The sequence below is a fragment of the Halichoerus grypus genome, chromosome 7 (assembly GCF_964656455.1).
Source record: "Halichoerus grypus chromosome 7, mHalGry1.hap1.1, whole genome shotgun sequence".
Classification (NCBI taxonomy): domain Eukaryota; kingdom Metazoa; phylum Chordata; class Mammalia; order Carnivora; family Phocidae; genus Halichoerus; species Halichoerus grypus.
The window spans coordinates 153797904-153821191 of NC_135718.1; the positions used below are offsets into that span (position 1 = coordinate 153797904).

The window sequence follows — 23288 nt, forward strand, 5'->3', positions numbered from 1 at the left end:
TCGCTCGCGTGCTCTCTCTCAAATAAATAAATAAAATCTTAAAAAAAAACCAACTTCCTTATCAGGTGGATATTTTGAATAAAAGCAGGTAAACCAATCCTTTTCTTTAAAATAGTTTCTTAAATCCCTAGGTAAGCTTGATGTTTATTTATTTTTGATAAACTAGCTCTTTAAAAGAACCATATGAGAAACCACTTCACTGCTCTCTGCGTTTACGTTTCAATGTCTAAATTACTTACACTTGAGTCTTCGGGGAAGTGAGGCAGGAGCGCCCTGGGTGATTCTGAAGGACACATCTCCCCCTAGTGGCCATGTGGAGAACCCGCCGTGGCCTAGGCGGCGGGAGACACGCCCGCCTGGGCGGGGCCTGGCCAGCACTCTCCCAGGCTCACAGGGCCCTGCGGGCCTCAGGCTCAGGCCCCCAGCCCTCTCACCTGATGGATCAGGTACGTGATCTGGTGCTTCCGCCGCTGCTGGCCTGTTGGCTGCTCACCTTTCTTCTGCGAGGGAAGAAAACACAATCATTAAGCCACAGGAAGAAAAGTAGAAGTATCTCAAGTGCCCAGACGGTGCAAGGCTGGGGACTGAAAAACCCATAGCCCAAATCCTGGGGGAGAAAAGTCAGCTTGGAGCTGTTTTTAGGTTTATATACTTACAAAACAGTTATTTTTATTAAAGCCATTATGCAAAAAACCCAGGCTCAGAAGACCTGCCTGAAATAGGCTGCTAATATCCCTACTGGACTGGAACTACTTTGAGGTCAGGACTGTCTTTCATTTCTTTGGTAACCCCACCCCACCCCACCCCACCCCACCCCACCCCCGCAACAAGCACAGGGCTCTGCCCACAGTGGACACTTGACGCGAGCTAGTGCCTGCAGGGGTCTAAAACTGCGTCCATTCCAGGGGACAGGCGACCTCCGTCCCTCCAGACCCTCTCACAGCTCTGCCCGTCCCCCCAGGCCCCTCATCTGTTCCCTTCTCCCGTCGGTGCGTAGAGAGACCCTGCAATTCAAATTTCCACTGTCATCCCACCTGTCTCCAATCTTTCAGCCTTGGCCCGTAACTGCACTGAAGCCCTAAATGAGCTCTGATGCAAATGCTTTACTGCCAAAGTCGATATTGGTCCTGTGGTCTTCCTGCCCTACGCCAGAGCTGTCTCAGACCAGAAGCTTCCTAATCAGCCCCACCCAGCTCCCAGCACTCCTCTCTGGAGTGTCCTCAGCATGCCTGTCATCCCTCGTCAACACTCAAGCGTCCTGATGTCTCTCTCCCAGCTCCGCTGTAAACGCCTCAAGGACAGGACCCGTATCTTTTTCTTCTTTTAAAAAATCTACCTTTAAGGGCGCCTGGGTGGCTCAGTCATTAAGCGTCTGCCTTCGGCTCAGGTCATGATCCCAGGGTCCTGGGATCGAGCCCCACATCAGGCTCCCTGCTCAGCAGGAAGCCTGCTTCTCCCTCTCCCACTTCCCTGCTTGTGTTCCTGCTCTCACTATCTCTGTGAAATAAATAAAATCTTTAAAAATGAATAAATAAATAAAATAAAAGATCTAGCTTTAATACAAGGAAATGGTGCAAAGAGAACCCGGACCCAGGAAAACAGCAAACTCCAACTCCTTGCTGCTGTGCGACATCACTTAACGTGACCGTCCAAGACAGCAAACATCAACCACCCCCGGCCCGCGGGGAGCGCCGTTACTATGCGATGATGCTTCTCGACCCATAGTCAGGAGAGCATGCTCTCCTAAGTGGTTTTTCCAGGAAACAGTGATGGATCTATGCTGATCTAACCACAATCCTTTGCTCTGTCCTGTATGACCGCCAGCATTCAGTGAAAACAAACGGCTGGGGCTCAGATGGCCATCTGTGGCCACAGAACAAAGCAGAGAAAGTCGGGGGGAGGAAAAGGGAATAAGATGCCCGACCTTGGCCTTGCTGGTGCTGGGCTCAAATCCAGGGCTTCCCCACATTACCCCCCTGTGGCAGGCTCATAAATGTCCACATTTGCTGTACTCAGCTACTAGGTGGAGAGGGGTTCATCACACTGAAGAAAATGAACACGGAAAGGCAGAAGCTCGGTGTGGGAAGCGTGAGGAATAAAGCATCTGAAAAGCCCACAGCTGGCTACAATAAATAACAGAAAGAAAGCAGAGAGGAGGGGTTGTGCACGCAGAAGCTAAGCCCCCAGGACTCTGCTGTTATGCCCACACCTCAAAGATGTGCTGAGCCAGGCCCCAGCTCGAACAGACGCAGGAGGGATCTGACCGTAGACAGAGGGCAGAGCAGCTGCGGGCTCCGTCCAGCGAGGGAAGCAGCCACAATATATCAAAGCTCTTCCCAAGTGCAGGATGGGAAACTGCTCCAACTGCTCAATCTCAGCAACCAGACTCCACCACCCAGATGGGAAGCAAAGTGCTGCAAAGTTCTGAAGGCAGAGGTTGCATCCGAGAGGCTTGGCGCACACCCCATAGCATGGGCAGCAGGCACGTGTGAAAGGTGCTGGGGCAGTAACAATCGGGTGTGGAGTCAGGACAGGGGTAGGCCTAGATTTTGCTTTGGGGCCACACAACAGACCTTCCCACTTACTTTGCTGAATGACTTCATGGTTTTCTCTTCTGTCAATGACTTGGTCATCCATTGCTGGGCCCCACTGAGCTGGTCATCACCTTTGATCTCCACAAAGTTGACCTCCTCTCTCCCTCGGTTCCTCTTGCCCTGCAGCCGCTTAAACTGGAAAAGGGAAAATAAAGCGGAAGTAGGGGCTCTGGGTGGGAGATCAGGGTATGTCACTAGCAATCCGGAATTTATGGAATGGTTTTGTGACTTCCCACCCCCACTGCGCCCCCAATTCCCCGACCCCCCCATGTAATACCCCTTTTCACCCCATCCCTACCACGCTCCCCTGATGCCATATGAAAGGCTGCTTCTCAGAAGTTCTCCTGCCCTCAGGGAAAGGGAGGCCAAGGCAGCACTCCCAAACATGAGTGAGTGCAGGGGATCACTGGTAGGAATTTGTATTCAAATTATACATACATTGTATCTACCTAAAAAGACGGTATACAATTTTCAAATTAAGAATTCAGGCTGAAAAAAAAAATCTAGGATTTCTCCTCTAAAACTTGGTTTTCACACGTCTGCTCCTTCTCATGGGTTTGGTATCACAAAATCAGCAGACCCCACACCAGAGTGGACCCAGAGAGGGAACTGGGGAGAGGAGTCTCGTAAGAAAGGCCTGGCAAATTTTCTAAGAGACTGCTACTCTCTCCTGTCCCTCCTCACTAAAAATGCAGATCACATCAAAGTCACCCAAAGATGTGCCTGGAAGGTAGTGTGGGTGGGGACTCTAATGAAAACCACTCGGGGCGCCTGGGTGGCTCAGTTGGTTAAGCGACTGCCTTCGGCTCAGGTCATGATCCTGGAGTCCCGGGATCGAGTCCCACATCAGGCTCCCTGCTCAGCAGGGAGTCTGCTTCTCCCTCTGACCCTCCTCCCTCTCATGCTCTCTCTCATTCTCTCTCTCGCAAATAAATAAAATCTTAAAAAAAAAAAAAAAAGAAAAGCACTCGGGGCGCCTGGGTGGCTCAGCTGGTTAAGTGGCCGACTCTCGATTTCGGCTCAGGTCGCGATCTCAGGGTCCTGGGATTCCAGCCCCAGGTCAGGCTCCCTGCTCAGTGGGGAGTCTGCTTCTCCCTCTCCCTCTGCCCCTCCCCACTGCTCATTCTCTCTCTCTAATAAATAAAAACGTTTAGGGAAAAACAAAACAAAACACTCAGAGACTTGCGTGGAACCCAGGTCCTGGTGTGAGCATTATTAGCGAGGCTCTGAGGGGCACTCCACCCACAAAAAACGAACTTTCGGCACAGGATGAGCTCTCTGCTGCCTCCTTGGGGGGACAAAAAGGGCCTAACTACGGAACTGGCCGAGGATATACCCACAGGGGAGCCGATGAACACAGCATTAACCACAGGAGGCAAAATGCAGAGGGACGGACACCCTTCTGTGAAGAGGTGAGCACACAGTTATTTTTCCCAAGAACCTGCAGGTAAAGAGGTAGCGCCCCGGATTCCTCCAACCCCTCCTAACGGGCCACGACCTCGCTGCGGAGAGAACACCACTTTCCATCGTCACACAGCCCGACGGCACAGGACACAGGACGCGCGGCGTCACCTGTCCTTGTGCGGGGCCTAGGGAGCTGGGCAGCGGAGCACCGGGCATACTGGCGGGGGCTGCTCTTCCCGCCCCAAATCCCTCCCCGCGAATGGGCGCCAGTCTGGCTACGCACGCCCCCCCCCCCCGCTCCCCTGCAAGCACGTGTGGCCGCGTGACCCGGCTCTAGTCGGTGAGACACAGTGGGAGTGCTCGCGACACCTCCGGGGAGGTCCCCGAAGCGGCGGGAAGGCGTCCTTCCTCGGCGTTTCCGCGCCGGCCGCCTCAGCTGCCCCGGCGGGCCGGAAGCAAGGCCACAACCGGGACAGCGAACTACTCGTCGGGGTCGGCCGCGGGCCTGCCTGCCTCGCCCTCCCTGAGGAGGAGAAGCACTCGCTCCTCTGCTCTGAGCCCCGACGCGTTGGAGCTTCTCAGCCATGTGAATCCTCACTGAATACAGCTCACTGTTTCCTTTAGTTTCAGACTTGAAACCTGGAGTCCACGGGTCAGAGACGGTCCCCCGCGCTTTAACTTACTGCTTCGTCATCGATGAAGGAGGCGTCGGGGGCGATTTCCTGGGGGGCGCCCAGGGCCGGGTCCTGCGCAGGGTAGTAGCCACCACTGTAGTAATCCTGCAGCCAAGAGCGGGGACACACGGCAAGTGAGGCGCGGCGGCCGGCGGGCTCGCGCTGCGGGGAGAGGGCGGGGGCCCCGCCAAGGACGCGGCCGCCGCGGACGCCATGCTGGACTCAGGGACAGCGTGCGGCTCTTCTCACCCGCACCCTCCGGCCTGGAGGACGTATTTTAGGGAAGGGTGACAAGAAGTAGGACGTTCTCTCCTGCTTCAATTCACACCCTGCCTCCTCAGCCGCTTCCGGAGGGGATTCCCCACGCCTGAGCTGCAGGGCCTCGGCCTCGCCCCTGCTCCCCTCCGCCCCTCCCCCTTTGCCCCTCTCCTCCTCGGCCCCGCCCCCGCCCCTCAGCCCCTCCCTCATCCGTCCCGCCCCCAGCCCCGTGCTCCTCCAGAGGCCGCGGCAAGCTCCCTGTGAGCAGGGGAGAGGTGTGAGAGCACACCATTCCCGCTCCTCGTCTTCTTCACGGCCTCTGGACACAAGGACACTGCCTGCAACAGGCGGGGAGGGTGCTGATCTCGCACAGAACATAAATTACCATACACCTAAACTAACGCTAACACTGTGTGTCAACAGGAGATAAAATCACTGGCTAGAAGGGAACAAGCCAGGTGTGTGTTACCACACACTTAGCTCAGGAATCTGAGGACCGGCCTGAGAGGTGAGCTGTCACAAGCACTGTGGGTCCCAGAGGAAGAGGGACCCCAGGAGGCCGGGGGAGAGGCGGCCCTCCGGCTGAGAAACGGGTGTCCTCCCTGTGCATACCTTCTCCCAATTCTTCCACTTTTGCCCAAGCTCCAGAAAATGTCCCTCTAAGAACATTCACTTTTTGGTGAGCTAAATGGAAAATAAAGTTTAACATCAACCAATAAAATACATGAAAATCCAGAATGACTGGAGCACAATTTTCTATGAAAGTATTCACAGTAAGATACATGCAACTGCAGGGTCCCCGAGTATATGTAACATGCTTTCATGTGCCCAGACTGCCTCAGTGGAGTTTATAAATGGATACAGAATGCCTGATATTCATTTAAATGGCTTTTTTTTTTTTTTTTGGCTAAAGAGGTCAAAACACTCTTATCTTCCTCCTCCTTCCTTCTAACAATGTTGAAGGGAGATATATTGTCCCCGATCGGCCTACAGGATACACTGAGGCTCAACAGCAAATATTTAGGAAATACAAATATTTAGAAATTGTTGGGGCGCCTGGGTGGCTCAGTCGGTTGGGCATCTGCCTTCGGCTAGGGTCATGGTCCCAGGGTCCTGGGATTGAGCCCCGCATCAGGCTCCCTGCTCCGTGGGAAGCCTGCTTCTCCCTCTCCCTCTGCCTGCAGCTCTGCCTGCTTGTGCTGTCAGAGGAATAAAATCTTAAAAAAAAAAAAAGAACAGGGTCCCCCCAAAGCCCACCCACTATGGGTCCTTACCCATGCCCAGGCTGAAGATTAATGCTGGCGGTTCAGAGAATCGCAGTGGTCCAACGAGACTTAAGTCTTGCAAGGAAAACTGCCACCAGCTGCCCCTGCTCAACCAGGAGCCCTGCCAAGAGTCCCCAAGCCCCTGGAGCCCTCTCCACCCAGGACACTCTGGCTGCCAGGAAAATCTCCTAAACCCACTCACAACCTGGCATGCTATATTCTCTCTCACGCCACCCACAGCAAAGCTAAGTAGCTTCTCCAAATGGCGCCTGGATAAAAAGTCACCGCAACCATTTACTGGGCATTTGCTGTCCCAGGCACCACGCTAAGTTGATGGGATGGCCCAGCGACACCAGGAGGCCACCGCTATTACGCCCCTTGCACAGCTGAGGAAGCTGCTTGGACTCACACAGCATGCGATTCAAAGCCCAAACTACCCCTGGACCCCACTCTCTCTCACAACACAAATTACGGCCCCCTGGCTCCCCAGGGCAGGTGCCTCCACCCTTCCAACCTCCCAGGGCTCGGTCTCCCGCCTTCTCCCTTCTCCCTCTTCCCTGTTGTGTCAACTATCCAGATCCCCCTGGCCCTCGGCCCTTCCTCTCCCGTCCTGCTCTCGGTGCACCCCACCTCCAGCTCCCTCAGCCCCATGAGGCCACCTTGGATCTCCCAGACTAGAGGGCCCCCCTCTTCCGCCTTCTCCTCCCCCCTCACCAGCTCCTGCGATGAGGGCTGGTGTTCAGAACAGAGCTGACAGTTATATCAGACCTCAAGGCTCAGGCAATTTTAGACCCACATGGTTCAGAACAAAGGCAGCATGTTTCGAGGCCCGAGATGCACAGGAAAATCAAGACCCCAGAAGACGTTAATTCAAAGTGACCGCACAGAGGCTGTAGCACCGGCTCACCGCTCTCCCCAGCCGCCACCCCCCACCGGGCCCTGGCCTGCCCCCCATGGCTCCTACCCACCTGATAATAAGCACCAGCGGCATTGGCATCGCCATATGTGGAAAACTGATTGTAGCTGTAGTCGTCCCCAGGCTTAGGCATCCAAGGGGCCCCACTGGAGCCCGCTGCCATCTTGAATTCAAGGGGAGCATTGGCTGCATCGTCCTGGAAGGCCGGCTCTGGTTCCGTGCCTGGAGGCAGCTCTTCAGGGACAGTGGGGACGGGGTAAGGGTATGGCTCAACTCCAGACGGCTCAGCCTTGTCAGGGAGGGAGAAAAAGTTCTCGGGGGCTACTTCCTCATCACTGTCGTCCTCCTCTTGCGTGATCTGCTTCGTCACCTGCAGGGCAGCGCTCTTGGCGGCAGCCTTGATGGCAGAGGGTGACGGGGTGGTGGTTGTGGTGCCCACGACAGAGGCCGGGGGACAGGGCTTGGGCTTAGAGGCCTGTCTGGAGGGCTTGGTGCCAGAGGTGCCATCCGAGGGTCTCCGGGAGAAGGCGTGCGGAAGGAGCAACCGGTTAGTCTCTTTCACCGTCAGGTTTTTAGGTTGGGGAAGCAGGGCAGACAGACCAGTCCCCTCGCCGGATCCCTGGTGAGCGCAGGTTTGGGGAAGGAGGGAAAAAATGGGACAAGTGAGATCTTGTGATCTGTATTATCGACATCAAGAACAAGAGTTACAGACAGACGCTCCGCCTACAACCTTACCAGCCCTTGCTTCCTTCCTACCTCTGCCCACTTGACTCATCCAACTGGGCTTGACTCCTCCCACCCCAGGCCCTTCCGCTGGCTGCTTCTCCCAAGGTAAGATGCCATCCCTGTCCTCCTTGGCTCCATACCAAGCCAGCTCCCCTGCCCTCTGTCACAGACCCTTCCCTGATTCTCTGTTTTTGGCAAATATGATCCTCTTTTTATATTTTTATTTAAATTCAAATTTATTAACATACATGGTATTATTAGTTTGGGAGGTAGAATTTAGTGATTCATCAATTGCATACAACACCCAGTGCTCATTACTTCAAGTGCCCTCCTTAATGCCCACCACCCAGTTACCCCATCCCTCCCTCCCCTCCCTTCCAGCAACCCTCCATTTGTTTCCTAGAGTTCAGCATCTCAGATATGATGCTCTTAATCCCACATCATCTTTCTTCCCAAACAGCCCAGGGCTCTCTCCAGCTGACCGCTCTACCTCTCTCCATGTCTTGAAGGTTCCTCTTAACATAGGAACCCTCTGCTTCCTTTGAATTGCTACTCAAAGTCAAAAACAAGGCTCTGTCCAAAAGACATCCATTTCTGTTGCCCAAAGTCCTCTCTCCTGCCCAAGGAAAACCCTATAGATGTGGTATATTCAGCTTATGCCCCAGGCAAGCATTTAACTTCTCCATTTGTAAGCTAACTGGCTCAGCCCACTCAGAGTTCCTACTACACATAAAAATCTCTCCCATTCTGCATTCTGTGTGCTACAGGGCCAGCTTGGCCTAACTGTAGGGCTGAGAGAGACGTCTGTTTGAAAAAGGAGAATGGAGGGGCACCTGGGTGGCTCTGTCAGTTAAGCTCAGGTCATGATCTCAGGGTCCTGGAATCGAGTCCTACATCGGGCTCCCTGCTCAGCAGGGAGTCTGTTTCTCCCTCTCCTTCTGCCCCTTTCCCCTGCTCGTGCTCTCTCGCTCTATCTCTCTCAAATAAGTAAATAAAATCTTAAAAAAGAAAGAAAGAAAAAGGAGAATGGAATAAGGTCACTACGCCCCTGTCCTGGAGGACTAGTATACTTCAGCCCTTCGGCCAAGCAACGCCCGGAGCAAGTGAAGTAGAGCCCATGAGTCAGGCAGGCAGGAGTGTTCATCTGGCGAGTGGGCCCCTCTCCCTGCTGTGTGTCCCGGCAGGCTGCAGAGACTCAAGCATGTAGGGACCGGGCCGAGGCACCATGTGGAGCACCTGCTCAGGCTACCCTGAGGCGTCCGACTTCTCAGGTGATATCTGGGGTCACGGCCACAGCCCCCCGCAGCGCCCCACTCTGCCCCCAGCTGAGCTCTCTATCCACCCACCCCTTCCTGCCAGCTTGGAAGGCTGCTCTTGCCTCCCGAGGCCTTCTGAGCCAGTGCCCTCCCATGACTAGGGCTGCCATCCACCTCCTCCAGGAAGCCATTCTGGTAACGGAGAGCTGGCCTCCAGCGGCCTCGCTGCCAGTGTGTGCGGTGGCTCCTCCCCCATCACCCCCCACATGGGGCCACAAGGTCACTCTCCCAGTGCCGGTTCTCACTCCCACGTGACTGGGTCGTCAGGCCTCCCAGCGATGGAAGTGACACGTCAGCAGACTTAGGGCAGGGGGCAGCTTCAGCATCATATACCTGAGTCACGAGAGAACAACCTCAGAGAGCCAGGACCACTTTTGCTTTTGCTTCTCCTGAGACATATGATCCATGAGATCAGAGAGCATGTAAGTCCCCGAGTACGGAGCAGAACAGGAAGAAACTCCCAGGGGCCGGAATCGAGGCACTGGGACAAGGGGGAACCACCCGGCGCTGTCTGGTTGAGGACTTCTGGTCACAATTCTGGAACAGGAGCCAAGTACAGCAGGGCCAGGCCTGGACTCTACAGTCAGAAAGCGAGTCGGACCCCAGCCCTGCCCCGCTCACCACCTGATCCGGGACGAGCGCCTTCAGCTCCCGGTTCCTCAGGCAGGATGTGAGCGTGATGAAGACACTAGGCCTTCAGCACCACTTGGAGGATTAAATCAAGTAAATGCTGGTAAAGCGCTCAGAACAGGGCCCGGTACACAGTAAATGCTATTTAAGTGTTTATTTTCCAGGTTAAAAATGAGACGGGAAGGGGCGCCTGGGTGGCTCAGTCGTTAAGCGTCTGCCTTCAGCTCAGGTCGTGATCCCAGGGTCCTGGGATCGAGCCCCGCAACGGGCTCCCTGCTCAGCGGGAAGCCTGCTTCTCCCTCTCCCACTCCCCCTGCTTGTGTTCCCTCTCTTGGTGTGTCTCTCTCTGTCAAATAAATAAATAAAATCTTAAAAAAAATTTTTTTTCAAAAAAAAAAACATGAGACGGGAAGAAGATGGAGCATTTTAAAATACAGACGTTCCCTCACATGGTTTTGACCGATCCATTCCCTCTACTCTACCTTCCTACATAATCCCTGGAGCAGAAATGTAACTCATCCATTGGTTTCCACGTCCCCCGGCCCGCCCCCGCCTGCCCCAGGAGCAGTGAGGGGAGGGCAGGGAGCACAAGGGCTGGTGTCACCCAGAAACACAAAACCACCCGGGAACAGTCGGTCCTCCAGCACTTGCATCTGCTCTAAGCGCGCTGTGGAAACTGCCAGGCGTCGTAACTCCCGCTTTCAGGAAGCTGCAGGGAAAGAGAAGAGGTGGCTTCTGCCACGTCACGAAGCTTACCTGAAGGACAGTTTTCTTCTTGGAAGGCTCATCTTCCTCGGAATCTGACTAAGAGAAAAAGAAACGGAATAAGGCCTTCCTGCATGAGGGCAGCAGAGGAAGCACTGGGTCAGATGAGGGGCACGGGAGGAGGGCCACCCAGGGCGCCAGCATCTTGCCCCCTGCCCCACCAAGTGCCCGAGGGCTGAGCTCCCCTCCGGCCTGAGACGTCAGAGGAAGGGGAAGTGCCCACCTCCCCAGGCCACCCATTCTCCTGCCCCACACCTGTTGCATGGCTTTCTTGCATCAATTTCTATTCCGTCAAAGTAGAACTCTTTCCTCCCATTTAGACTTGGTGCAAAGAAAAGGCTATGCCCGTTCTTCTCCTTATAAATCTGTCCACGAGAAGATGAATGGGATTTGGCCCACAATCGCCCCCCACCTCAGCCTCACTTCTGAAACCACTCATCCACACTACATAACCACACGGCCCAGGAAGTCCGGCGGGAGTAAGTGGTGTGTTAACTACTCTTCTGTGCGGCGTTAAAGGTCAAAGCCATTGGAGAAATCCATTCTCTCTCCAAGTATGATCTACTGTCTGCCAGACAGAGTTGTTCGTGTCCAGGAAGAAGGCGAGCCAGTGGGGAGCGCCTGGGACAAGACAGGAGGCCACTTGTGTCACCCTCTGACTCACCGGGACCGTTCCTAATACAAGCTCTCACACTGAAAACAACCTGAACGTGCGCTCAGCACCAGCTCCTGAGCATCCTCTCAGAAAGGTGCAAGGCATATGAACAGCAAGCTTTACCACTCTAATTTATTTTATTTTTATTTTTTAATTTTTTTTTAAGATTTTATTTATTTGCAAGAGAGAGAATGAGACACAGAGAGCATGAGAGGGAGGGGGGTCAGAGGGAGAAGCAGACTCCCTGCTGAGCAGGGAGCCTGATGTGGGACTCGATCCCAGGACTCCGGGATCATGACCTGAGCTGAAGGCAGTCGCTTAACCAACTGAGCCACCCAGGCGCCCTACCACTCTATTTTAAAAAGTTAATCCCCGGGGCGCCTGGGTGGCTCAGTCGTTAAGCATCTGCCTTCGGCTCAGGCCATGATCCCAGAGTCCTGGGATCGAGCCCCACATCGGGCTCCCTGCTCAGCGGCAAGCCTGCTTCTCCCTCTCCCATTCCCCCTGCTTGTGTTCCCTCTCTCGCTGTGTCTCTCTCTGTCAAATAAATAAATAAAATCTTTAAAAATAAAATAAAAATAAAAAGTTAATCCCCAAGCCAAGAACCCTGAAAGCCTTCTGTTTATTCTCGGGGCCTTGGTTTGGGCATCTGCACATAATGGTCCTCCAAGACCCGTTCACCTCCAAGATTCTGCAAGAACTCAAACCCTCTGCCTGACTTTCTCAGCTGACCCTCCTACCCCACAAGTTCCTTCTTGGGCTCATCGGCTATGAGGACCTCACAGTAACCGAGAACCTACTCTATGCAACACACCATGCTCCGTATGTAGACAGAACTTCCCAGGCAAGACAATGCGGATCCACTCTGCCCACAGGCACCAGGTAGGCAGACTATTCACCCCGGTGTGCTTCAAAGATTTTGTGTGTGTGCTGTGACATGAAAGAAGTCCCTGCCCTCAAGAAACTTTCGGTCCAGTAAGAAGAAAGACAAGCACCCCAGTAACTGCAACGAAGGCGGTAAAACATAAGGACATCAAAGGGCGTCTGGGTGGTGCAGTTGGTTAAGCTTCCGACTCTTGGTTTCAGCTAGGTCGTGATCTCGGGGTCAAGAGATCAAGTCCCCCATCCCCCCCACCGTCGGGCTCCTGGAGCCTGCTTGAGGTTCTCCCTCTCCCTCTGCCTCTCTCTCCCTCGATCTCTCTCTGTCTCAATAAATAAATAAACAAACAAACATAAGGACATCAAGTGTGGTTCAAACATCCCCTCAAAGATCTGCTGGTCCTACATTTCCTTCTTGCATGTGGGGGCCTCACCTTAGCACCCCGTCCCTGTGCCTCTATCTCAGCCGCCGGGTACTCTCCTGCGTCTGCGCTCTGGACTCCTGACGCCAAAGTCCCGAGAATCTTCCTGGTGACTCTCACTGTGCTCTCTTTCACCGTGTCCCTGCATAACTCACTTGTTTGGGGTGGCATCATGCTAACCCTGATCCACTTGTGCTTGCTCTGTGAATGTGACATCTTTTTTTTAATTTTTTTTACAAATTATATTAATTGAGAGAGAGCACACATGAGATGAGGGGAGGGAGGAGCGGAGGGCGAGAGAGAGCCTCAAGCAGACTACATGCTCAGCTCAAAGTCCGACGCGGGGCTTGATCTTACGACCTGAGATCATGACCTGAGCTGAAACCAAGAGCTGGACGCTCAACCGACTGAGCCACCTAGACGGCCCTGAATGTGACGTTATTCTCATTCATATCCTTGCCTTTTCCACCATATAGCTGAAGACCACCTCACAGGAGTCTGTGCGCACAACGATTGCCATCACTAACTGCTGCCGGATGCATACGTATGACGAAACCCGTAAGGGGAGTCTGTCCTGGTACTTAAATGTGGGGGATGAGGGAAGAGGCTGTAAAGGGAAGGACAGTCGTCTAGGTGGCCAGCAACTCACGATGCTTCACTTCGTCCTCCCGGCAACACTTCCCGACAGATGTTACCGCCTCAGTTTTGCGGGTAAGGGAGGTGAGGCTTGCTGAGGTCAAACAGCAGCTAGAACGCAGCAGAACCAGGCCCTGCACCCGCTCTGCGCCCACGTCTCCGCAGGGACACACGCCCGCCACCCGTGCTTGCCCAGGCCCCAGAGCCACAGCGAGCACGCCCCGCGAGAGCCCGCATGAAGCACACGAGAGCACAGACACGAAATCAGAAATACAAGTCTGAGTCTCGGCTTTGCTACTTACCTGCCACCCCCAAGCCATTGGACATAGCACACACGGCACAACCAAGACCGCACGGGCTACTGGCCACAAGGATGTACATAATTAAACCTCTAGGCAGAGCTCAGGGATTATCACTCTCTCTGGCCTGCAAGATGTCAAACTCAACCGAAGACACAGCCCGAAGCCCCGGCCTCCAGGGGCCTCGGAGACTCCTGACCACCCCTGCCTTCTGACCGTGACGCCGTCTCCTCCCGCAGACCCCATAGAACCACCTCACTGCGGGGCGCAGAGCGGTTGCGAGGCCCGGGGGCACAACTTAACTTCAACACCTTACATAACAGGTTCAACTGCAACAATCTGAAAACAAATCTTAGCCAAGTTTAAGACGATGACATCCATAAAACCGTACAAGCATGTTCCTATTCTTCAGATCCTGTGACAAACAGAACGAGGCTACTGTGAGCCTGACTGCTGGCCGCTGGAGGCCAGGGGCGCGCCGAGGAAATGCCGTTTCTCTCCCAAACGGCACACACTGTTCCCACTGTACTGACAGCCTAAGTTTCCAGTTTGAAAGCACAAAACTACACACGTGTACAGACTTTAGGAACGGCTTGCTCTTCCTGGATTCAGGAAGCTGCGACGGGCCCTCAAGATCACCCCCTCTCTCGGAACACCGGGTCCTAACCCACCGAACTGCCTTAAAAGCCATCCTGTGACGCGCACGAGCTAGGGCAGACCCCCCAAAACACAGCACCCAAGTCAGAACCTCCCAAGTGCGCCGAGCCCTGACCCCTGTGAAGTCCTGACCATCCGTCTCTGAGGGAGGGACAGAGAGAAGTCTCTGCCCTGAAAGCTGACAAACAGGCTTCAGGGACATTCGGAACCACATCACGGCCACAGGGCAAGTCCAGGGGGTCCAGGGGCGCGGAGGGAGGAAAACTGCCCCTGCCCCTCACACGAACTCGCGCCAACCCTGCCCTAGAAGCAGGCGGCCACACGGAGCTCCTGGACTCACTGTGGAGGCTCAGAGGCCACGTGAAGCCCCCGTGGCTGGGGGGGGGGGCTAAACACTAACAGGAAACAGGAGAGCTACAAAGAAAACCCATTTCAGCCAGCAGAGCGCCAGTGAGTGTGGGGGGGCGGGCGAGGCACAGGCTAAGAGATGCGCCATCGCCCCCCAGTCTCCCGGGGCCGGGGGCTCCCATCGGAGCCCTGCAGAGGAACCCTGGAGATCCTGCTGGAGGTGACGGGCTCAGCCCCGGAACACAGCATTTAATTTAGACCCAAGGAGAACTTCCTTGACGGGGACAGGGACAGAAGCACACTGGGGTTTTCTCCTTTACCCCAGCAAAACATACAGAACATAAAATGTGCCATTTTAACCATTTTTCAGTGTGCAACTCAGTGGCATTAAGTGCACTCACCGCGCTGTACCACCATCACCACCGTCCATTTCTGGAACTTTCCGTCATCCCAGACAGAAAGTCTGTACCTCCTGACCCACAGGGACCCATGGCCCACCCCCTGCCCTCCAGCCTCCGGGGCAGCGCTCCTCTCCCCTCCCAACACCCAGCGGGGGCCGCGCAGCCCGCGCCCGACTGCAGCCGCCGGCCTCACTGAGCGCCCCTGCCGGACACCAGCGGCGTTTCCTTCCTTCCTCAGGCTGGACAACACGCTGCTCGTCACCCACGGCTGCTGGGGACGCGCGTGTGCAGGTGTGTCTGAGTCCGGCTCCCAGCTCCTTCCACCTAGGACTCAAACCGCTGGACGAGAGGGGCGCCCGGCTCAGCCGGCAGAGGACACGACTCTGGATCTCAGGTTGTGAGTTCGAGCCCCACATGGAGTGTAGAGCTTGCTTAAAAAAATTTTTTTAAAGAAAAAAAAAAAAAGAAACTGCTGGATTACAGAGTAATTCTAAGTAACTTTTTGAGGAACTGCCAACCTGTCTTCCACAGGAGGATATCCAGGAAGGCCCCGGAGTCAACTCCGTCAGACCCAGAGACGGGGTGATGTCCGAGACCCCAGAGCACCAGGGCCCGGCCAGAACGGGCCCTCCGGGGCTTTGGAGGCACGTACTGGTTGTGCCTTAAGAAGAAAGTAATCTATTTCTTCTTGGCCTCACAAGAGCCTGGGCCTCAATGGCCACCACTGTCCTCTCCGCTCCAGCTGCCAAGAGTGACAAGACGCACGCACCGGAGACTGCTGAGCAAGAACGGAAACAGACATTTTCCATTAAGCCGGGCCCGGTGGGATCTGCTCGTCTATCGGAGCCTCCCTGCCCGCGGCAGCCTCCCTCTTATCTCCTCAGGCTCTGGTTCTGACAGACTCCCTCTCCGAAAAGCAATCACTAGCTGCCAGGGCCAGGAGCCGAGGAGGAAGTAAGGGCCCAGGCACAGAGCCCCCCGGGCTCCAAACTCGAGTCACTACTACACTCTTCACTGCTATTATCCCAATTAGTCAGATTCATCAACTCGTTTCCCTCTCTGGTCTCCGGGATCTGGAGCGGACACGTGCCCTTCAGTTCGAGCGGGGCCTCCTCCCCCGAGCCGGCAGCAGCTCGGGGCTCCCTCTCCCACAGGCTCCACGACAGAACAACACAGCCCTGCGGTCAAACAGGACTCCTGCCACTGCCAAACCGGGATTTTAGACCCATCACCTCTGCTCTCTCAACTAGTTCATCTGTAAACCGGGGACGATGCTGAGCTGGCCGCTCGGCAGGTGCCCCACAAATGTCTGCGCTCCTTCCTCCCGACAGAGGGCCGAGACTATGCTGTGCCGCAGTCAAGTCTTGCTTGCCTGCTGGCTTGCTTAACAGAAATGACCAAAATGAGTGAAACCTCCCATCTCACAGCTGCCGATTTTCCACTATCTGGGTAAATGATCTGAAAGTACAGGAATACTAATCCAGATAACCCTGAAATGTGTTTGCTCTGAAATGCACATTCTGAAACCGAAAACTCTTACAGCAGACTGACTTTTCTAACACTGACCTTCGGTATCCTGATTTTACAACTCTGCATCCCCTAAGTCCACGAAATCAACGATCAACCAACGCCCGGAGGTAGCTTGGGTCGGAGCAAGGAGATAAGGAAAAAGGAGGAGGCGATCCCCCGTTTTGCGGGTCACTCCTGCTCCCTCACGTAACTGGAAAGCTGACCTGGACAAAGACCTGGACACTGCCTGCCCCCTGACTGTGGCTGGCTGAGGAGCTGACCCAGAGCAGCCCGACCATGTGCTCCCTTGTGGAAAACCAGAACTGGGACTAAGAATGTAGTTCCATCTGGGCTGCTCGCTAAAAGGAACTACAAAACGAGAAGGTGGGGGCTGTGGGTGGCCATCGTTCCCCCGTGCGGAAGGCTGAGGAGCAGAGGAAACCACTCTGCAGACAAAGAAGGATGGATCGAACCTGCAAAGAGCTGCGTGGCTCCCTGACAGACTCCAATTCCTGACTCCAGGCCCTTCGCAAGGCACCTCGGTATATTTATGATGCGTTATCATTCAAGCTACCTTGAGGTGCTTTCTGATACTTGCAACCAATTAAATCCACCTAACCCCCAACCTGCCCTGTTTCCTATATTCCCTCAGTAAATGCCACCACTACCCTCCCAGCTGCTTGAGCTAAGACAGGGGTCAACCTTGAATCCTGGCCTGCATCCAGGCCATCCCATCAATGGCCTAGACCGACTGGCCACTTCTGCCTCCCGAACAGACCTGCACCCCTGCACCCAGGCCGGCACCCTCTCCCGCGCTGCGCCCGCCAGTCTTGCTCCCCGCAGGTCTTTGCCACTCTGCGACCAGAGAATCCTTGCTTGGCCTTTGAGGGCGCTTCACCACCCCAGGGTCACGTACTAAGGCCTTTCTGTGGCGCCCAAGGCCCACGCGCCCCTTTCCCCAGGCTCCAGCGCTTTACTCACGTCAGGTGCCCCCGAGGCACTGTCACTCTCACCGCCGCGCCCCCTGCAACAGTCTGCCCCGCAACCTGACGTGCTCCTCCGCACAGCACCCCCCTTTCTCTGGCTCCCTCCTACTCACTTTTCTCATCTCTGTTCCGACATCTCCTCCCTCTGGAAGCCTCCCCAACTTCTAGACTGGGTTAGTGCCCGCCATGCGCGCCTCCACGGCACCAGCTCTCGCGCACTTCTTCTGACTGACCTAAAATCTACCTCCTCGTCAGTCTCCTCCACTAGACTGTGAGGTCCGTGTAGGCAGAGCCGATCACGTTCACCCCTGTACTCTCGGCTCCTGGCACAGACAAGCAGCTCCGTACTGAAGGAAGGAATGAAGGAATGAATGAACGAACAAGAGTTTAGAGTTACTTCTACTTCAACACCGAACCCTGAAGGGAAGGCCCTTAAGGAAACCTCATTCATTTCTTCAGATGTGTACTCAGAGCCTACTAGATGCAGGACACAGAGCTTAGAAGCAGACACGCTCAGAACCCGCGGGGACAACGGCTGCCCTCACCTGGCCATCCGAACTCTCCGAGGCCACCTTCCCCACCTTCCTGCAGGACCACCACCAACCCAGGCAGGACGAAAACAGGAACTGGAGAAGCTAAGGGCTCGGACCTGGCTCTCTCCAACGATCGCGTCACTGTTCACCTCAGGAATTTCGTGAGCTCCGCTGACAGAGGAGGGACAGACTGAGGAGTCCTGAGTGAGACCCGCCACCTGAAGCAGCCTGACCGGGAGGTTCCACGACCTCTACCAGCTACGTTTTCGAAGGCTGCCTTCGCAGACCTGGAAATGGGCTTCTCCGCTGTCACGGGGCAGGGGGCCACCTGACCCAAAGCGCCACCTCCCCCAGACATCACACTTACTCCGACACAAACACGGTGGAGAGAAACGTGAAGAGGAGAAAAAAGAGAAGGCTAAGGAAATGAACCTATTTTTGTCTTATTCAGGGACTTTTCTTTGCTTAGATTAAATCAAGGCCCAAGTAAGTTTCAGCAAAGCGACAGAAGGCTGCTCTGGATCCTGTACACAGAAACGGCGGACTCAAGTGAGAAAGAAGGGGGAAATAATGTGGAAGAAAGTTTGGAACACAACAGTGAGGCCGATTCTGGAACCTCCTTTTTATGAATAGTCCACATTCATCCGAGCTCATTCACTTAGAAAACATTCAGGCAGTGCTCAGCAGGTGCCAAGCAGTTCTAACCTGGAGGAATATAGTGGTGGACAGAATAAGCAGCCAGCCCTGCTCTCGTGGGGCTTGCACACTAGTGGAAGGAGAGAAGCAATAAAACCCAGCGCATGTTTAACGGTGGCGAGTTCGGGGAGACGGAGGCGGAGGACGGGAGGCTGCAGTGCAAGTGGGCAGCCCGGGACGTCCTCACTGAGCACCTGTCTTCCAAAGGAGGTGAGGCAGGGAATGGCAGGCTGCCTGGGGAAGAAGCTGAGGGACCAGCGAGACCAAACACGGACACGGCCCCGAGCCAGAGCTGGACGCCTGCAGAAAGGCAAGAGCAAAAATAAGCTTCTCTCCGAAGGTCCCCAAAGGGGAGCGAAGGCCTGACCAAACAACTTTTCAGAAACGAGAAAGGAAAGAACTCGGGATGACCCTAGAACACCACCTGCCCGCAGGCTTCATGTCTCCTTTATTCCCGAAGTGCTCACCCCAGAAAAGGCCTTCTGTTTTCTGCTCCGACGTACAGACTGGCTGCCTCTTCTAGAAATAGGACCCAAGCGTGCTAGCTCACGTGGCACGGCAGTACCTAAACGGGGAAACCGAGGCACGGACCTGGAGATGACCCACCCAGCTCTCCGCCTCCACTGTGCCCTTTCGCAGGTAAGATCTCACACAGCGGCGTCCCTCCTCCTCTGTGGAAACTAGAATGGTCCCCCCGGAGTTCTGCAACAACGGAAGCGAAGGGCCGATGCGGGCTAGGGCTCGCACTCCACACACACTCCAGGTCCTCCCTCCGACACAGAACCTGGGAGGCCTGTTCTCTTCCTTCAGACCCTGATGGCCCGAGGCTGGGCGCCAGGGGAAGAGCGCGCCCCAAACGTCCAGCAGGGGCTCAGGAAGCCTGTCTGCTGTCACTTCTTCGGGCGCCAGATCTCACGCTGTTCTCGGGCTAAGAAAAGTGAAAAGCGGCCCGCGGTGCAGATGCACCAGGGGAGCGGAACGCAGGGCGCGGGCCGGGGCTGTCAGCGCCAGGGACCTTCTGTGGCCCTTCCGCGCGCGGGTCCAGCTTCCAGAAACGCGCACGGACACATCCCACGGCTCGCGCGGCGGCAGGAGTCCCGCGGTCCGCAAGCACCGGCCGCAGGTACGGGCAGTCCCGGAACCGCCCAGGTGCGCGCACAGCCCGGCGCAAGCCCGACCCCGAGGGGCCGCGCGGGGCTGCCCCCCCGGATACTCACATCCCCCTGACGCAGCTCCGGCGCCGCGATCTTCACGGGCTCCGTCCTCTTCTTTGGCTTGGGAAGGCCCAGGGGGGGCCCGGCACCGCCCATGGAGGGGGGCAGGCCGAGGCCAGGGCCCCGGGGCGAAGGCAGCCCCAACCCCAGCCCCTCCCCAACTCCCGCCGCCTCAGCCGGGCTCACGCCCGGAGGTGGGGGGAAGCCTCCCAGGCCGAAGGGCAAGGGCGGCGGAGGCTGGAGCCGGGGGTCCCCGGCGGGCGGGGGCAGCAACAGCGGCGGGGGAAAGGCTGGGGCCAGCATCTGGGGGGGCGGAGGCAGCAAGGCCGGGCCCTTGGGTGCGGGGAGAGAAGCGAACAAGCCCCCTAAAGTGGGCCCAGATGTAGGGGCCGCCGCCTCCTCCTCCTCCGGCTCCGGCTCGGCCTCATCCGGCTCACTCTCATCGCTGCTGGCGTAAGCAACCAGCGACATGGCGCCTCCCGCCTTTGGGGCGCCCTTGCCGGCAGACGAGGCCTACTTGAGACCGGGGATGCCCGGAGGCCTAGTGGGCCCCGCCACTGGGCGGGGCGGGGCACCGAAAAGCCCGCCTTCTCCGTACTCTGGGGCTAGCCCCGGCAGGAGCCCATGGCCACGGTAGATTTCCACCGAGTAAGGCTTCCCTCTTCACTTAAGCTCCCAGTCCCGGGCAACTACACACAGCTAATGGCCGCCGAGTCACTCCGCCTCCTCCTCGCCTCACCAAGATGGAAACTACAACTCCCAGAGGGCACTTTGGCCACAACTCCATTCTCCGCCGCCGGGAGCTCAGCGCATGGCACGGCGGGAGTTAGAGTCCGAGGGAGGATTAAGGGTCGCGCAGAGAGCCAGGAGGGAAACCCGCCTCTGACGCGAGGACTCCTGGGATGAGTAGTTTCTCTGGGCTTCTGGCAATTCCGAGGGGACTACAAGCCCCATCGGTCACCGCAGTAGTCACGGAGACGGGTAGGAGAGCACTTCGGTACTTGAAGTTCCCTAGGGTAGCCGCTTGGGCGCTAAGGTTGATGGGAGATGTAGTGCTTTTAGAAACTGCAAGCGATGTCGGGAAGGAGAGGGAGTCTGCGAAGGTGGCTGATGGGGAAAATCGCTTAAAGGGAAAGTGATCTCTGAATGAACAGACGCAGCTCCCGAGGCGCCTGAAACCGGGAATTGGAATAAAACACCCCCCCAATGAGAGCCGGTCCCCGAGAAACGTGTACGAAAGTGGGGGATGAGTGAGAAAGAAGCGAGACCTCAGACCTAATAATACACGTCTGCGAGCTGAAGTGAATGTGACCCCGGAGTGGGGAGGGGGGGTGACTCCCGCGCCCCTGACCAAGGTGCATCTCCAGGAGGACACCTAGCTCTTCCAGCCTGGGGCCTGGCCCCTCTGCAGCAGACAGTGAGAAGGAAGATGGGCAGGGCCTGGAAGGCAGAGCCGGCTGCTTGAGCTTAGTCCCTTCCCCGCAGCGCCCTTCGGGGATCTGAGGCAGCACCTGAGCCCATCCCTGTCCGCCGAGCCTCCCACCTCCCACCTAGCCGTCTGCGTACTTCCTTTGCATCCGTCTCTCTCTCTCTGCGCTTGGTGGCCCGGTGTTTGTGGTCGTGTGACCTTCCTGTCCATCCTTTTCCAGCTCGTGGACGTCTGCCCGCGATTGCGTACCTGTCCACCTGTGCTTTTGTTCCCTTTCTTCTTTATCCATCTTCGCCCCTTCCTGTCTGCCTGTGACTGAATGTCCTCTATTGTCAACTCTGTGCATGTCCTTCACATGCTAATCCACCTCGTGGGCGCCACCTCCGAGCTCCTGGAGAGCAAAAGATTCTCCGGAGCTCAGCCCCTGTAGACTGTTGAGGTTTGGGGAGGAGGCCAAAGAGAAAGATGGTAAGGCTGCTGAGGGGGTACGATGATGATGGCAACAACCAAGAGAGACAGTGAATCTTCCATCAGACGAGCCTGCGTGGCCCCCTCCTCCCACCCTGTCCATTTGTCTAAAATCTCACTCTGCCTTCATAGACAAACTCATATGCCACCTGCTCCATGAAGCCTCCTTAAGTCTGTTCGCTCCCTGCTCTGGATGCACAGAGCAGTTTTCCTGCGTACCAATTCTTAAACTTTAATGTGCCTAAGATCACTGGCCAAGCTTCTTAAAAATGCTGATCTCTGAATCCCAGCCCGAGAGATCCCTATTTAGTAGGTGTGGGGAGGAGCCCAGAAGTCTGGATTTTTAAGAAACTTCTCATTTGATTGCGAAGCAGGTGCACCGAGGACCACAGTGAGAAGCTAGACCTCCCAGGCCTACCTCGCAGCTGCCGTGCTTTGCACGATGCTGACCTCAAACACCTGCTTTTCAAGTCTAGGTTCCCGAGCCTGCTTTCCGGTGACTTTGGACAGTCACTTCTCTGAGTCTCAAGTTTCTTCTTTGAAAAATGGGTAGAGGATTAAGGAGTCCTGTTTTACTTCTGTGAGAAACACCTGATATCAACACACAGTGAAATGATTTCGAACCTAAGAGAATGAGAAACCTTCAGAGGAAAATGACTATTGTTGCTTGTCAGCACATCTTGCTGCCCTGCAGAGAAGAGAAGCCCCAAATATTGTCTAAGCTGGGTTCTCTTACTGTAAAGATTAATGATTTGTCTCATTAGGTATATACCTGCCCTGAAAAGTTGTTTTCATGCAAGAAATTGATAATAGGGGGGCGCCTGGGTGGCTCAGTTGGTTAAGCGACTGCCTTCGGCTCAGGTCATGATCCTGGAGTCCCTGGATCGAGTCCCGCATGGGGCTCCCTGCTCGGCAGGGAGTCTGCTTCTCCCTCTGACCCTCCCCCCTCTCATGTACTCGCTCTCTCTCATTCTCTCTCTCTCAAATAAATAAATAAAATCTTTAAAAAAAAAAAAAGAAAGAAATTGATAATAGGGGCACCTGGGTGGCTCAGTCGTTAAGCGTCTGCCTTCGGCTCAGGTCATGATCCCAGGGTCCTGGGATCAAGCCCCGCATCGGGCTCCTTGCTCGGCGGGAGCCTGCTTCTCCCTCTCCCGCTCCCCCTGCTTGTGTTCCCTCTCTTGCTGTGTCTCTCTCTGTCAAATAAATAAATAAAATCTTTTAAAAAAAAGGAAATTGATAATAAAACTTCATGGCAGGGATGGGAAGGGGATTTATTTCTCGCTGTGTCCTCTTATACCTTCAGAAATGTGCAACCTGTACGTACATTATCTATCCTAAAGTAGTAATTACAGTAATAAAGTCTTCCGGTAATAGATAGTGACTTGAACAGACATATAATTTGGCTCCCCCCTGAAATCCCACTAAAACGTCAATAAAGCCTTGTTTATGGACAAGGCATTAAAGACCATTTGGAAAAGATTGCAGCCCACAAAGATGGGAGAGGGGCGGACCACTGTGGCAGCAACTTGGGCAGGAGGAAGGCAGTAGCTGATGGGGCGCGCCCTGGGGAGCTGAGAGCCACGCCAGCCTTGGGGAATGGTGAGA

General features: G+C 55.4%; 1 protein-coding gene and 1 long non-coding RNA gene across 2 annotated transcripts in view; one reads left to right on the top strand and one right to left on the bottom strand.

Annotated features, from left to right (window-relative positions):
• PRCC (proline rich mitotic checkpoint control factor) overlaps positions 1-20493 on the bottom strand; it is a 22567-nt gene extending 2074 nt beyond the window's left edge. Inside the window, exons 1-6 of the mRNA XM_036118279.2 lie at positions 19787-20493; positions 10540-10587; positions 7164-7730; positions 4682-4777; positions 2586-2729; positions 435-500 (exon numbers count right to left, since the gene is read on the bottom strand). Coding sequence (XP_035974172.2) covers positions 435-500; positions 2586-2729; positions 4682-4777; positions 7164-7730; positions 10540-10587; positions 19787-20254 — 1389 coding nt within the window. The 5' untranslated portion in view covers positions 20255-20493. The remainder of the gene's footprint in view (positions 1-434; positions 501-2585; positions 2730-4681; positions 4778-7163; positions 7731-10539; positions 10588-19786) is intronic.
• Positions 20494-20635: 142 nt separating this feature from the next.
• LOC118552066 (uncharacterized) lies at positions 20636-22659 on the top strand. Its single transcript, XR_004925344.2, has 2 exons — positions 20636-21680; positions 22052-22659. It is a non-coding gene; the product is annotated as an uncharacterized LOC118552066 (long non-coding RNA).
• The last annotated feature ends 629 nt before the right edge of the window (positions 22660-23288 follow it).